General features: G+C 45.6%; 1 protein-coding gene, 1 long non-coding RNA gene and 1 other non-coding gene across 7 annotated transcripts in view; 2 read left to right on the top strand and 1 right to left on the bottom strand.

The window, feature by feature from the left end:
- The first annotated feature begins 39 nt into the window (after positions 1–39).
- Positions 40–1,709, top strand: LOC113575310. Its single transcript, XR_003410403.2, has 4 exons — positions 40–259; positions 376–439; positions 730–785; positions 951–1,709. It is a non-coding gene; the product is annotated as an uncharacterized LOC113575310 (long non-coding RNA).
- Positions 1,092–1,228, top strand: LOC113575339. Its single transcript, XR_003410405.1, has one exon. It is a non-coding gene; the product is annotated as a small nucleolar RNA SNORA50 (small nucleolar RNA).
- Positions 1,426–16,480, bottom strand: part of tex2 (testis expressed 2) — a 30,125-nt gene continuing 15,070 nt past the window's right edge. For 4 of the 5 annotated variants that reach the window (XM_035525728.1, XM_027006785.2, XM_035525731.1 and 1 more), the window contains 11 exons: positions 13,560–15,129; positions 10,955–11,155; positions 10,102–10,420; positions 9,621–9,868; positions 8,871–9,014; positions 8,686–8,785; positions 6,668–6,788; positions 5,702–5,812; positions 5,262–5,471; positions 4,323–4,443; positions 1,426–3,407 (listed from right to left, as the gene is read on the bottom strand). In XM_035525728.1, the coding sequence (XP_035381621.1) occupies positions 3,252–3,407; positions 4,323–4,443; positions 5,262–5,471; positions 5,702–5,812; positions 6,668–6,788; positions 8,686–8,785; positions 8,871–9,014; positions 9,621–9,868; positions 10,102–10,420; positions 10,955–11,155; positions 13,560–15,104 (3,276 nt within the window). In that variant the 5' untranslated portion in view covers positions 15,105–15,129 and the 3' untranslated portion in view covers positions 1,426–3,251. The remainder of the gene's footprint in view (positions 3,408–4,322; positions 4,444–5,261; positions 5,472–5,701; positions 5,813–6,667; positions 6,789–8,685; positions 8,786–8,870; positions 9,015–9,620; positions 9,869–10,101; positions 10,421–10,954; positions 11,156–13,559; positions 15,130–16,480) is intronic. The other variant, XM_035525738.1, reaches the window with a different exon arrangement.

The following is a 16,480-nucleotide window of genomic DNA, read 5'->3' as shown; positions in this document are numbered from 1 at the left end:
TGGACTTTGGAAATGACGTCACGATCACGTGACCGGAAATGACGCACTGGTGATCTTCACGAAGAAGAGGGTCGGTGCGATTTTAGCTGCTTTTGCAACTAGATTGGTTTTGTGGTCTGCGCACTGGCAATATGGTCACGGTCCTGCGCCAAAGCGGTGTTTCCAAATATGTGCTTCATATTTGGAGTGTACGCGTTATTTCGGAGTGTGCTGCTGCGATGACTTGAGTCTTGCAAGTAGATGGCAGGCCACGCGGCGTGTAAGTAGATTATATAATAATATACGACCTTTTAGGACATATTGGGTTAATTATCTTTTTTTAAACCTTCGTGTACCAGTACATGTGGAGTACTTACGTGCGTGCATATATTTCAGGTCGAGGCTCTGAAATGTGCCATCGTGGACGGCATGGCACCGGCACCGGCACGTGCACAGTGGGGTACGAGCTAGCGGGGTATTTTATAATAGGCAGCTGTTTTTCTTAAATTGCAGCTCCCCATTAATAACGTTACGCATGTTTTTTTTTCTCAATTTAGACTTTGTATGAATGTCTCGACCTGCTTGCGTGTGTTGCCGCTTTGTTTAATTCTCCACGTGGTGGATATTAACTACTAAGGCATTAGATTTCTGATGATCGGTGAAGTAAGCTTGATTAAGTGACCAGGCCAAACCTCTTGGAAAAATGATAACCCAAGGAAATGTTAATACGTTTCTCATTTTGTACTACAGGAAACTTGTTGAACCCGTGAGGGAGAACGGAGCTCAGAACTAAGTCTTTAACGCTGGTAAGTTACAAAAATCTTCCCATTTCTTTTACTTGGTCTGAGATGTGGCTGAAGGTGGTAGAGTTCTGATTAACAGTTTCAGTGACTGATCAGACCTAATTAGAACATTCACAATTGTACCTATAGGGTAATAAATGTCTAATTTTTACAACTTTTTTGTCACAGGGTTAAATGAACTTGCTGATACAGTAACCTGTGGATTTATGAATTCAAGAGGACCTGAGGTTGTCCATGCAAAAAATAAACCAGAAATCTGTGTATATATATATTTTTGGCCTCCATGTCTGTCATTTGTGCTGTATTTGGTGGCACTGTCTTTGAACCTTTGTAGCCGTCTCTATGGCTTCACAGGCCAAGCTACAGTGCAAAATTAAAAGTTTGTTATAACTGGGGCTTCTTGGCTTTCCAACACCAAGTTGCTCTTTTAAAAGCAAACTACAGTTGTTTCCCCAAACATGCACATGTGGTTTAGATCTGGAGGTGGGGGAGGAGTGTGCCTTCAGCACCCCTGACCCAACTCAGGAATGGATTGGAAGCTACCTGAAGAGTGGGACCAGTTGGCCTGAGATTAGTTAAAATTGCAAAAGTGGAGGGTTCTGTGTTTAGGAAAAATATGCTCAAATAACTACATTTGGTCAAGTAATTTTACCAAAAGTTGTTTATAGGTCCCCACACAACCATTTTCACAACATGGATAAACACAATTACTTAAAACAGTCATTTTTCACAAAGTGCAACTGAAATAAGCAGTTGCCATAGAGAAGCACATACATCATTTAACATTGGCAGATGTTAAACAATGGCACAGAATAATGTATGTTTAAATTAGAACTCAAAAGGATCTTTGGAATGAATTCTAAGGAATTAATGTAGGGACCTATGATTCTGGTGAAATGCAAACTAATAAATGAGTATTATTAACTACTTCAGAAACCTACACCAATATGTTAAAATGAATCTTTCATTAGCCGTCTGGTTCACGTTACTGTGGAGCTAGACTAGCTAGTCCTCATTTTGGTTCTATGTAAGCACTGCTGCATTCTCCTGACATTAATGTGACTACATCCTAGTGGATTTGCATTTTGTAGGAGGAGGAATGAAAGGATTGCAGGGATTAGTTTGAGAATTAGGAAACATTTGAAATAATGCAAAGTTCAAACTACTGTGGATAAAACGCAGTATTTATCAACAAATTTTGACATATGCATCTTCAGTGTGGTTTTTTTTTTTTGATTGTTTTTTGTTTTTAAGATCACATGGTCAACAGATGCTGATTCCAATGATATAAGTAGCACATTCAGATCAGGAAATGATTTACACATTCAGGCGGCTTCTCCATATTGCACAATGACAAAAAAACGTTAACGGCAGATAAGAGTATTGTGTAGAATTCTATTCCTACAAGCACTCGTGTGGTATCTTCCAGCCAATACCAGAAAGGTAATGGATAACACGCTCGACGTCCTTGGGAAGCGTATTTGTTATACACACTACCTTAGCCAGCGAGTGTAGGGCCACTTCTGAGGGGGTGCAGTGTTAGCTGGTGTCCTTCAGCACAGTGAAATTGATCTAATTGCATAATCGGATGCCACACAGATGCCTTAGAGAGTAAAATGAATTGTGAAGGTTCGCAAATGGTGTATAGCTGCATGTACTTGGCTATGTCCCACAAAGCACATGTGTGCTGGAAGCAAATAGCTTTGATGAGAATCGTGGTATACGCATGAACCTGTCAACCTCCCTTCTTGGCAAAGAATTAGATCTAGTGTCATTTGGACTTGAGACAGTTTACATTACTGAGAAAACGCGATACCGGCTTGGCTTGAATTGATGTTTTCTTTTACTCTAAATTGGACACGCTTTTTTAGAATCATTCGAGGAATGACATTTATATGCCAAATGCAGCTAAAATCAGAGAGACGCTCATATGACTAAATGATGTCGACACTGCAGGATGTGACAGATGTACATGGCTTCGAACTAAAGACTGTAGCAAGACGTCTGTTGCTGTACTGTAGCAAGATGGTCGTCCATCTTCGTCTGCAAATGAACGAGGTAAAAAGCTTTTGACTATGTCAGAAAAGCACTGACGTGGTTAGACATCACCCGAGACTTGCAGTAGGATTACAGTAAGTTACAGACAAGAGGCTTACAGCTTCGCACCCCAGTGAGAGGGTTATAGCCTAGGGGTTTGGTGCATCCGCTGTCCATTCTACTCTTCGCGTCATGACTGTTTCAATTTCAAAAGAAATTTCAAACACTGTTAAAAGCGTACCTGTGCATAAAGTGTTATTCAACATGACCTCATTCATTTGTTCTGTTTCCAGTCCATGGAAAATGCATTATTAACATGCATTTAGACCCACTCTTATTTCCAACTGTAGCATTTCACCACCATTTGGGAAAGTTAAGGATAAGTGCACTGCTGGGACTCTGGTAATGTTCCCCTGTCTCTTTGAGCAGCTTTCACAGGTCACCTGGAGAGTCTTCTAGATCCAAGGGCTCCATGCTCTTATAGGTATCAGTTGTCACAGAAACCAAGTTCACACCGGATCGTGAGTCCATGGCTGAATGCATGATGGGTAGCCATATATCATCCATGTTTGGCATAACAAATATTTTCTGTGACAGGTAACAGAAGCAACCATCAAACAAAGAAACTGATACCTGTAATGCAAGCTGTACAGAACAGACATAAAACTACTTTCTGCCAAGTACAAAAAAACCACATGATTTCTGGTTAACTTTAGCAGCAGGCTTCTGCTACAAAGAGAAAGCGGTTTTATGTTGCTGAATTGTATTGACTGACAATTGAAAGCTTGGGAACAACAACATAAAAGCAGCACTGAGGTGGCACCAGACAGAAAATTCAAACATCAGTGTTGTCAAGTCTGAGCTGAGTCCTTCCACCTTGGTGTGAGTCCAAGACAAGCATGTATCCAACTCAATTTACTGAGCTGAACACGAGTGCTCCTCTCTGCTATAAAAGCTCACATACCAAAAGGGATGGCACTAAATAATGCCATGTTATACAGCAAACTGAATAATGTTATGGCATTAATATAAATACATATCTTCTTCTAAATGATCAGGCCATATTTCTGAATAAATAAATCAAGTAAATAAATCTACACCAGTAAGCAAAGAATAGTCATTTCCAAGTCCAGGTCTGAGTTGATCACAGGTGATAAAACTGGGCTCTTACTGCAACACTCATATTTTGCATATACCTATTCTATGAGAACTCCACCTCCATTGTCCTTTTAGTTTGGATATTGTGTTTCTTATTATTTTTCTTGGATAGTCCCTACCCATGTGAATGTTTTTCTTAAAACATAGCTGATTATCCATTCGTCGGACAGCTCAGGTTTCTTCTTAGTTTCTTAGACCAAAATCAGGTTTGGGAAACGCTGGGATAAATTTGCAACCGTCACTTTAAGAAAATTAATCATAAACAATAAAACAATGTGGTTTTCCACGTAAAATATGATATTAAGGCACTCCCTGAAAAAGGAAACCCACTGAACTTGGATGTACCTGAAACTCCTGATCCAGTTTCTTCTCGATCCAGTCAGTGACATGGGCGAAAGTGACCTCCCTCTCCCCGAGCTTAGGCCGAGCTTTTAGCTCCAGGTGAGGAGGCCTTCTGAAGCCATACCTGGAGAACAAACCAGCACCTGAATCCAAGAACTGGCACAATACTGAGGTTTGAGAAGATTCTAGGTGAGTAACTGCAGTGTACTGTAGTAAGAGATGTAGAGATATTCAAAATTGTGGTAAAGTATACAGAGTTTCCAGAGAAACAGAAACTATTTCTTTGAAAACTCTATGTAGATGATTCTAGGTGAGAAACTGCAACATACTGTAGTTACAGATTGCAGTGAAGTGCACAAGGTTTTCAGCGAAACAGGACATTTCAGACAGGTCATTTATCAGCTATGGTCTGTCTGAAGCAACCTGTTTCTCTGGAAACCTTGTGTATTTCAATACAATTTTGAATATCTTTGCATATATATGTAGCGAAGGTTAGATTCTTTAGGGTGTCTTGGTTGGGGGTAAAATCTTTGCTACCAGGTTTAGCCTGGGATGTACTGTACATAACCAGCAGAGGGCATACTAATAACATGCAAATACACTGCATGAATAGGCTCCTTTGTTAAAAAGTTGAATATCCATGAAGATTCGCAGACTGTTCCTTAATATAGAATGTTCGATAGCCTGTCGGTAGGGGGCGGTGGAATGTACCATATCCTGTCTGTAGGGGGCGGTGGAATGTACCATATCCTGTCTGTAGGGGGCGGTGGAATGTACCATATCCTGTCTGTAGGGGGCGGTGGAATGTACCATATCCTGTCTGTAGGGGGCGGTGGAATGTACCATATCCTGTCTGTAGGGGGTGGTGGAATGTACCATATCCTGTCTGTAGGGGGCGGTGGAATGTACCATATCCTGTCTGTAGGGGGTGGTGGAATGTACCATATCCTGTCTGTAGGGGGCGGTGGAATGTTGACGGCCAGTGTGCCTCGGCATTCTTGTACTTCTACTGTCAGGAGCAGAGGGGTGTTTGACACCTCCTCCATCTTCTTCTTGATGAATTCTGTTTCGGTGGCTTTCTGGAAGTACTTTGATTTGGCAATCTTGTCCACAAAGCGCATGATCTTGCTTGGCCGGTGACCCCCCACATATCTGCAGAGTGAGAGGAGGGACAGGCAGACCACGAATCAGCAACTTTGGGTCAGCACTCATTTGTTTAGCTCCGGTTCCTGCCACCCAGATAGACTGTGGTGAAGTCAGGGCTCTTTGGGTAAGAGGCTCGGGCCACTGGGGACGTTTAGCAGTGTGTAAGAGCTCTCCTGTCTCTGGGTGATGATGGAGTGGAAATGGAATGGTGTGCAAGGAAGAGCCCGTAGACTCACCCCTCCACGCCAGGCATTTCAGACACCTCCCCCGGATCCTCCTCATCTGATGACCCAGCGCTGGATGACTCCTCGTCGCTGTCGGCCAGGCAGTATGTGCGGGGTCTGGGCCTAACACACACACGATAGACCTTTCCTCTTATACCTGCATTACATTTGCTACATAAGGACAATTAATACATACATAGAGAGCTTTTCAGAAGGTAGCAATGGAGCAGAATGGAGTTTTTAGACAGGTATCATTACATTAATACATGCTGAGTGTGCGGGGGATTTCAGGACTGGTGTTAAAGCTTTCCAGAGGCGCAGGAGTTATACAGCAGCACGGCCAAGTGCCATGGCTGCAGTGAAGTAATGGGCGGCAGCTGTAAAGATCGCCTGGGGAGGTTCTAACAAAAGATTTGATTGTGGTTTCAGGAGACAAGCAGGGGGCCCGGCTCAACTCACCAATAACACACCACGAGTCCACAGAAGGTTGAGTCCACATACAGAAACAGAAGAGGAGAGAGAGAGAGAGAGAGAGAGAGAGAGAGAGAGAGAGAGAGAGAGAGAGAGAGAGAGAGAGAGAGAGAGAGAGAGAGAGAGAGAGAGAGAGAGAGAGAGAGAGAGAGAGAGAGAGAGAGAGAGCAAGCACACAGAGAGAAGGGTATAGAGAAAGAACACAATCCAAACTGACAGATTATCTTATTAAAACAGGGTGTTGCATGAGAAATGTTTTTTTTTTTCTAAATTGTTCTCTAAATGTTTTCAAAATTGATCAGTCAGTGTTTGGCTATAAAGACATGCAGAGGAAACAGGTCAGGCAAAAAAGAAGCAGTGGAAGATTCATTGCATGTTACCGACCTTTCGCAGTTACTCAGATTTGGAAATACATAATAATAAACATACATCTGTAATGCATTGTGATGTGTGGCATTGGCTAAAACCTATCAGTGTCCTAAATGCTCTGCACATGCTTTGCCATACCCTTCCTTCCCTGTTTCCCCACAGGCCTCTACTTCCTTCCCAAGCCTGGCCAGGTTCATCTTGGTCTCCAGAGTCATCAGAAAAGACCCAGTGTAAGAGATCTCCAAGTCAAACCACAGGCCTATACAGGAAGGGAAAACCAGCAATGTTGTTGTACTTGTGTCCAAGCTCCCAGGAGCCCAGATTCATATGCATTTACATTAGATATTATTACCAAAACCTTTTCCTAAAAACACAACAGCAACAAGGAGCTGGAAAATAGGATCATGGAAACCTTAGTACTGCTCTCAGTGAATAAGACAAACCTGCACAAACGCAACACAGTCAGGCACAGTATATGCACTTGATAAATACAGTAATGAGTGAAAACAGGTATCAGGACTGCAGGGATGCTTGGCACAGGGAAGATGATGCCAAGGTAGCATCTGTGACAGCAGCAGCTTGAGAAAAAGATGGTAAAAAATGGTTTCTCCATTTAGAAATAGTGGATTGTAACCGGTTTAAGAGTATTTATATCTTCAGGATTGTTTGTGATCAGACAGATACAAATTCAAAAATACTGCAATACAGAATATCGATCTTAATGTCGCAACCGATCTTTATGTCTGTTCCCACCAGACGTCTTATCACTTTAGAAAGAAATATACTTGACACATCGAATGGCTCACAGCATGTACAGTACTAGGGAAGAACATACATTGAAAAGAACAAATCTCCAGACTCCACTGGTTTGGTCCACCTCACATTGCCATGGTGACTGCCGCCTAAATGCCGCTGGCCACGCTTGCAGTTAGAAAACTGGCGGTGGAAGCTGCCGAATGTCCGACCGTGTGGCAGGGACGAAGTCCAACCAGAAGGACAGTTACTGCAGTCTTTCAGGCAGATATTTGAAATCGCCTGCTTGTATAAAACATTGTATACTTTACATAACATTACTACATTATAGGTATAAACAAAAAGGGTGAATGAGAGAACATCTTGGTCCAATCTCAGCTCTCCTCTCACACATCACACTTCTCTATGGCTCTGTCCTAGTTCGAGCTCTCATTGTCACGAAGCGCTCTACCTGCGGCCCACCCTCCAGGCCCGTGAAAGGTCAGCCCTCAGATGCACACAGCTCTGATTGGCTCAGAAGGCTTGCTGAGGCTTTTGAGCACTGTGTGTAGTTTCACAGACAGTGAGGGAGAAGTTCAGCAGCCCAGCAGGGGTATGGCCATATGCCAGATTTTACTCTCTCGCTCCCCCTATGGGCATGACGAGTGAACTGCAGGAGAAAGCCTGGGTCACACTGCCGCACAAAAGAGACCGACCTCCAGCTAAAAAAACAACAGAGCTTAGGCATCAAAATACCTTTAGGAGAACATTATAATTGCACATCTACAGTGAATACATCCAATTATCAACTTACATTGACACTAAAGATAAGTGAGCTGTTATGAACATCATGAATCCCAAGCATGAATCTCAGTGGTCTCATTAAGAACAAGGAAGTGGACAGACAACACTTGAGAAAAAGCCAGAACTCAAACCACACTGCATCCTTCTTCCATCTCTGGAAGGATGGAAAAGATCCTTCTAGACATAAACATAAAAGCCATGGCTGTTATGTTTCTACAAGTTGTACGGTTATCATACATTTGTGATAATGCTAGTGTTATACATGTATATGTCATATGACAGGCCTGTAAAGGAATGGGACATGCACAACCAGTGATGTACTTGAGAGATGATCCAGGATGGTGTATGGCAGTGATTCTATGCCAATTCTAAGATTCAGCAAGCCTGTTATTTGGTTGACCTTTCTAGCTAACATAATTTGGGATAATGGAGAACTGTGCTTCTAAAACCATAAACTACAGCAGAGAACCCATGCTGGTATTAACAATTTCTATCCACCAAGATATTTCAACAATACAAGAAGATGAGACAATCACTGCGGGTTAAGCGCTACAACATTATCCTTGGTTTCTGTGCAACCTTGAGGGAGGTAAACCACATTCCAGTGGACATAGGCTTACCCTGATGGTCCACTGACGGTTTGGAGGACTGAAGGATCTTGGGGATGGCCATACCCATATCCAGTTCAGTCAGTGTCAGCTCGTTCATGAAGTATGGCAGCTGTAAAATTAAAATACAGAGCCTTAGCCGCAAGGAGACTCGGATCCCACAGAGCAACTGAGGCAGAGAGGTGGAATATACCTACCCGGATCTTGCTCAGTTTCATCTGGACCTTTTTGGACACGAGGTCAGCCCAGTGCTTCTCCCTGAGGAAGTCCCAGAAGATACGTGCCAGGAGGGCATTGACCCAGGCCTCGGATTCCGTCTCTCTGTCCAGGCTGGCTGGAAACTGCAAATTGCAAATTGACACCATCCAAATGTCTTCTGTGTGCTCTCAGAACACCCAAGATGAATGCTAAAACTTTGTTTGGCTCTCTGATACAATCATATTAGACAACAGGTAAAATTGTCTCTGTGGCTGTCTGGTAATATCGCATCACAGTGTGGGTAAAGATCTGGTCTCTCTTGCTATTTTCCTGCCTCCCACTAATCTTTTCCCACAACTGGTCTCTTCTGGACTGGTGCCGGTGTAACTAAGAGATTTCCCTCACATCTCATATAGTTTGACCAAAGTCATTTACTTCGAGCCAAGGCCTTCAATCTGACCACAGAGCACCACACTTAGGTTCCACTAAACCAAGGCATCACCTGCTAACTCTCACTAGACTGATTAGATTTCATTATAAATGAGATAAGCAGCTCATGAATAGAGAGTATGTTTACAGACAAGAGTGGATGCAATAAAGAAATATCATATGCAGAGTAAAAGGTAGGTTAGTACACAGCAAACCCACAGTGTTTAATTAACATTTACAGCTTTTGTTTGTGCATAGTTGCACAAAAAACTACAGTTGTTCCTTTCTGTACTGGGGGTTGGCTGTGTGATACTCAGTACCTTCTTAGTGGTCCTCGGGCTGCTTTCTGTACTGTTACCAGGGCTGGTGATGGGGCTCCCTGAGGTCTGGCAGATGTATGTGGCCATGTACACGCTGTAGTCCAGAACTTTCTGCTTCAGCCCTATGCCAGCGTCTTTCTGCCGGACCTGAGACTGGAGCACGTCATCCAGACTGCCACGACTACTGCTGCGACTGTGAGACAGAGCCCCTGATTGACTGCCACCACGGACGTGAGCGGGCACAAAGGCTGTGGGTGGAGAGAACATCCAAATACTTGCACAGGCAGTACAGCAGATAAGCATATTTGCCTAATTGTGAGAACAGAGACTCTCATCAGCCTCACCAAATAAACAACAAATTCTTACAATTTCAAAGACCCTTTTTTGCTTTACCTTTTGACTATTTGACTTTTTTGGGGTATTTAGTCTAAACATGAGTTGGGTAAACTTGGGTAAAATTCCACCCACTCTTCACTCTTACATGCAGGCAGGCTGGAGGGTTTTGTGATCTCAGCCTTCGGCTGTGAGGCCAGCAACATCCTCCTGAACCATTCCTCCTTCTCCCTCCCTGTCCTCCCAAACAGGTACAGCACGGGATCTGTAGACGAGCGCTTGATTTCCTCGTTGCCCCCGACCTGCTCTGTCCTATCCCCAGGAGGTGGGGCTTTCTCCTCCACACCTTCAGCCCTGTCTCCCTGGGCCTTCGACATGAAGTCATCCTGCTTGGTCAGCTCGATGCAGATGGGATATTTTTTGTTCCAGACCCGTTTCCTGGCAAGGCTGTGGGGCACCAGGTAGATCTGTGGGATCAGTACGACAGCTCTTTGGTTCTGGAGACTTGTGCATTCGTTACAGGTGTGTTTTAGGGAGTTGAGCGTATCTGAGAAAGCTCTGCTAGGGATACTGGTGCAGCTGCTACTGTTGAGGCTCAGACTGCTTCATTTGCAATGAACACTGCAACCTCATGCCAAAACAGATGTCTGCAGTACCGTTCACAGTCAAGATCTACGATGCTACAAACACATACCAGTTTACCCGCTTCCAAACTGACAGCTGCAACATCGTTCTTTATAAAGTATTCCATAATGAACCATAAAATAACAAACTAAATTAAAACCAATGAAATCATCTAAAAGGATAAGAAATTGTTTACTGTTTAATGAAATAAGAGGCTAATGTGGCTAACAAGGTAGCATGAAGTTAGTACCAAGTGGCATAAAGTGAGTTCTAACTGACATAAATTCAGTGCTACTGGTAATAATAGCTTTCAGATATTGTTAGTCACATTGTTTGTTTGCCTTCAACAAATGTACAAGATGTGATGGGAGAACCACCTTGCTGTCAGTCAGGTCGTAGATCTTCTGGCTGACATAAGTAACGTCAGGTTTGGGCTCATTGAAGGAGGCCCGGCGGGGAATGTTACGGTTAGGCTTGGAAAGGCGTAGCACGGATCCCTCCAATCGTACGTAGACAGAATGAGTGAGCGTGGCGTGGTACGCCTCCGGGTCGTAGCTGTGGATCTCATTCATCCAGCCCTGAAAGCAGCGCACGTGAAAACAGTGCACGTGAATCCGGTGCATGTTAAAATACTGCCCATGGCAGAACAGTTCCCAGCATAAGTCATGTGCACATTCACGTTTATGGTTAGACAGCAAGCAGGAACGCTCAAACTGGATGAGATCAGATCGGTTTTGTGTCCAGACAAGCTGTCATAATATTATTTGCTCAAGTGATTGTTTTGGCATGAAACAAAATTACCATATTTTAAAATCTGATGGAAAAAGTCCCTTTTTGTTTGTCAAGTGTGTTGGCTAAGAGCGGCAGAGTGCTGATGTTCCAGGGAGCCCTCATGTCTGTGTTTCCTTCTGGCTCTATCCTTTTAGCTCTACCTTTGCGCCCATATTATAAACCCATATTTTAAAGTTTAATATTATATCATGCCTAATTATCTGTCCTCTCTTTCTGCCAAGGTACATCTACTCTTGGTGTCATGTTGTTGCTGAGCCTCGACCCTTTTCAGCTGCTGTGGTTCCTCTCAGCCCTGACCCCACCCCCTTCTGTGGGCCCTCCCACCCCCAAACCCTTCCCCTTCTGTGGCTCCTCCCACCTCCACCCACAGATGCCCACTTCTCCACTGCCCCAGCACCTTCCACTCCCAGAACATGTAGAAGACTCTAGGCTGATTGGGCACCTGTTCCTAGGTCTTGACGGGTTTCAACTCATCGAATGCAGATTAGGACTTCTAGGAACCTGTAGTCTTCTATTGCTTTCTTGTTCTTATTACTTATTTTGTTTTTTATTGTTTATATTAGGAGGATGCCCCCCCCCCCCCCCCCCCCCCCTGCTGTTTGTGTCTTGTTTCCTCTCAAGGTTTCTTCCTCATGCTCTAGGGAGCTTTTCTTTGCCATTGTCACTTACTGGGGGCTTGGACTCAGACATGTGTTAATCTGCTTTGTGACAACGGATGTTGTAAAAAATGCTGTACTTTTCTATAAGATTTATGAGATTCTTTTTTTACTTATTTAGTCAATTTGTTTTCTATTTTGTTCTGAAACATAATCTAGAAATGAAACAACTTTGTTAAGGTTTCTCAGCAGTATTTGAGAACTTAATTTTGTTAATGGACTCCATTAACATAAAGGAAATGCAACTACCTCACATAATTGCAGATTAAAACATCAGCCATGAGACAGAAACCCACTGTAGGGCCCAACCATGAGAGAACAGCAGTTTAAATAACTAAAGCAGGAAGCTAAAAGGCACAATGGCAGAGAAGTACACACACACACACACGCACACACACAAAACAAAAGCAAAAAACAAAAAACATCACTGCAGAGTCAGACAGAACAGAGAGGAATAAAAACTCTCTAACTACTCCAAGTTCTGATGCCATTATGCTGTTCTTCAGGCTGTGGTTTAGGCTCAAGGTGCCCCCAGACGTCTAATGCAAAGGAGAAAGGTAATGTTACATCATCGGAGGCGCATGGTAACAGAAGGCTTTGAGAGAGAGAGAGAGAGAGAGAGAGAGAGAGAGAGAGAGAGAGAGAGAGAGAGAGAGAGAGAGAGAGAGAGAGAGAGAGAGAGAGAAAGAGAGAGAGAGAGAGAGAGAGAGAGAGAGAGAGAGAGAGAGAGAGAGAAAGAGAGAGAGAGAGAGAAAGAGAGAGAGAGAAAGAGAGAGAGAGAGAGAGAGAGAGAGAGAGAGAGAGAGAGAGAGAGAGAAAGAGAGAGAGAGAAAGAGAGAGAGAGAGAGAGAGAGAGAGAGAGAGAGAGAGAGAGAGAGAAAGAGAGAGAGAGAGAGAGAGAGAGTATGGAAGCGGAGGGGAATGAAGACTAACAGGCTAAACGTAAAGCTGTGAGACCCACAGCGCACCAGCACCACTTCCTTCCCCTGCCCTCCTTCACAGCCCACACATATGTTGAAGACACTTACATAAGCTTACAGGTCACACACACACACACACACATTACAAAATGTTCGGCCTGCATGTGGCTGCAAACAGCCTTGTGGTAACAGCTGTGGTAGACGTGCCTTCACCAAGCATCTGCTTCCCCATCAGATCTCAGGATCACTGTCCTTCGTCTGTGTGCGGCCCCCTGCGGCCCAGAGCAGTGAGCAGGTTTTTAGCCACGTTTAACGCCACACGCATTTTTCTACGGTGTACACAGCAAGCTTTGATGTCCGCATCAGCATCAGCCTCTGCTGTGCTGCTCCGTCCCTCCCCACATAATGGACCGCACTCTCAGTTTCGGCATGCGAGTAAATGACTTGTGCAAAAACAAGGAGGATTAAGAGAACGAGTTGAGCATGATGGGTAAAATTCCATGGCACACCATCTGCGGGCTCAGGCCAGCCTGCAGTCTGATTCATGGATAGGGTCAGTTAGCCAGTTGTTAGCACACTAGCCGGACAGGTTGGCGGCCGGCAGCATGACCTACCTTGTAGATGTCGGGCTGTTTGATGTTGAGAGGGGTCCCTCCCCAGGGCTCTCTTCTACGCAGGCTGAGGCGAGTCCCCGAGTGGGAGGAGCCAGGGGCGGAGAGCCACATCACCAGTATCGCCAGCAAGAAGCCTGCAGCCATGCCCAGCAACACCCCATCTATGTAAGTGGGCAGCGGCAGCACGAAGTAGCCGTACACGATGGACATGAGCAGGATGAGTCCGTTATGCGGCACACCAGGAGGCTCCTCGTCCTCCTCGTCTTCTGCCTCAGCGCCCTCGGTTGGCCCCTCGCTGCCGAGAGTGCTGCCCCGCCGAAGATGACCGTCGGTTTGGTCTGCGTCGGCCTCCGTGTCCGTGCACAGCTCAAAGTCCTCACTGTAGAGCTCACAAAACTCCTCGTCTTCCTGCCGGGCTAAGGCTGACATGAAGCACCGGTCCAGGGCCAGCGAGGGAGACCTAGGTGCGGATGGCATGCCAGCAGCGCCCCCTTGAGGACTGTCACCCTCAACGTCCTCCTCCTTGATGCAGTACTGACTGTTGCTCTCCAGGTGGCCGTTGAGGGACGCCAGGCTGGAGAGCTCCGTGGCACTGGAGGACAGGGCTTTGGGCCGATGGGCACCCCCTGGTATCCCAGTGGCAAATGTGCTAGAGGTGGTCCCGCCTCCTTCCTCACCGATGATCTTGCTGAGCAGCTGCAGGGGGTCACACATGACCTCGGAGAGACGTCGCTTGGTGTCCTCTATTCGTGCCTCCACCTCTTGCACCTTGAAGAAGGAGCGGCCGTCAGGCGAGGACAGGGGCGAGGACGGCGCTGTCTTGGAGTCGCTGCCAGCGGGGGCAGCTGCACGAGGCTGGGAGAAAGGCTTGAAGAGGTGCAGGTTGAGGCGGGAATCGGGTGGGCGTGGAGGCGGGGCTTCTTGCTCGGTGGACAAAGACTTCACCAGCGTCTTCATCAGGTGGCGGCGTCGCATCGGCTGAGGGCCGGGACCTTCCCGTGCCTCCACCTCGGACGAAAGAGACTTCACCAGACTGAGAAAGGGCTTTCCGTGCACAGCTGACGTCCTGGCTGGGGAGGAGGTGGAGGAGGTGGTCGGTGCAGGGAGCTGGGGCCGATACTCTGAGGGCCAGGAGGAGCTGCCAGGGTTCCAGGTTGAGGAGGAGATCAGGCTGGCAGGGGGAGGCTGGATGGCCAGGGCGGAGCTCATGGCATGGGAGACCGGCAGGGATGACCCGGGGAGCGCTCCCTGGGCCATCCCCGCCCCTGTCCCCTCAAACAGCAGTTCCTCTCTGGCTTCCACAGCCGTAACTATGCCCTGATCGTTCCCATCCAGAGCAGAGGAGGACAAAGCCAGGCCATAGAGCTCTTCATCCTCCTCTTCCTCCTCCTTGCCCTGGGCGGAGAAGTGGATGGTTATGGTGTCACGGGAGAGTGAGCGCTGCACCTGCAGCTTTGGGCCTGCGGATGAGCGGAGAAGCGAGGAAGAGGAGGAGGAGGTTGGGGGGGCGGGCGTGTCCGCATTACAGCCCTCCTGACTGGTCATGGCAGTAGTCCAGAAGGCTCAGAGCCTGAGGACAAAAAGGGCAGTAAGGTTACACTGGTACATAACTGCCCCATAACTCCTCCTACCAGATTCATACAGCTCTAGCGAACCCAACCTTATAACCAGTGAGACCACTCACTCAACAGAACCCATCCCTTGCTTTTAATGAGCAAAAAAGCTCGACAGGGCATAGAAGCAAGGCCTCTAAATGGAGCACTCCAGTAGACCTGAGCCCCATCCATCCAATTAAACCTGGATCGCTCTGACAGCTCTGTCACCTATAGGTCACTGCCTTTCTTCTAATCAGAACTGATTCTGACCAATGTGTTGCCAGAGGTGACAGGGGGTAGCGTTTAAGATGCTGACTGTTCTCTTTAAGGATGCTACGTCTCTCATCCACAATCTGTTCAATGACTCTGATGGGAAAAAATGCTGCTTCAACACAAAAACACATTTACGTTACCAAGCCACATTTTGGCAGCTACGAGAAGAAATGTTCTACAGTTTTGTTTTAATGATATCAAAGATCCACAACAATTAATCATGAAATTACAGTTGGTAAAATGAGTTGTTCTAGAATGCAGTTCTACAATCCAATGCCTAAGTGAAATCTCAGCCTTATGAAAATATGAGGGCTAAATCTGTGGACACAGATGAACAGACACAGGATACCTTATACCTAGATTTTCATTTTGGATCCTGTGTGTCATAGTTGACATTCCTTGCAGGGTGAATCTGACCCACCCCACAGCTGACGTGTGTGTGTGTGTGTGTGTGTGTGTGTGTGTGTGTGTGTGTGTGTGTGTGTGTGTGTGCTATGAACACAAGGCTGTGCAGAGGCCAAAAAGGCAGTGAGGAAGCAAATATTCCAGAACATTCCAAACAGTCAGGAAAACCACCAAAGAAAGACAAATGACCAAACCCACAGTAAATACACAACACTACTCATATACACTTACACACAGTAAATAAACCACGCTACTCACATACACCTACACACGGTAAATACACCACACTATTCACATACATCTACACACGGTAAATACACCACACTACTCACATACACCTACACACGGTAAATACACCACACTACTCACATATATCTACACACGGTAAATACACCACACTACTCACATACACCTACACACGGTAAATACACCACACTACACACATACATCTACAAACTATGAACTATGCCAACAGTGTCTGTAAGGGTCTGAAATATACCTTGGATTTAAATTACTGGCTAAGTGCAGAACCTAATATGCTTAGAGCAGGATGCTGTTTTAACTGTAGTGGTGAAACCTGTTTACTGTAGGACCCTGTTTTAACTGTAGTGGTGAAACCTGTTTACTGTAGGACCCTGTTTTAACTGT

Source organism: Electrophorus electricus, chromosome 1 (assembly GCF_013358815.1).
Source record: "Electrophorus electricus isolate fEleEle1 chromosome 1, fEleEle1.pri, whole genome shotgun sequence".
NCBI lineage: Eukaryota > Metazoa > Chordata > Actinopteri > Gymnotiformes > Gymnotidae > Electrophorus > Electrophorus electricus.
This window is presented reverse-complemented; position numbering and strand designations above follow the sequence as displayed.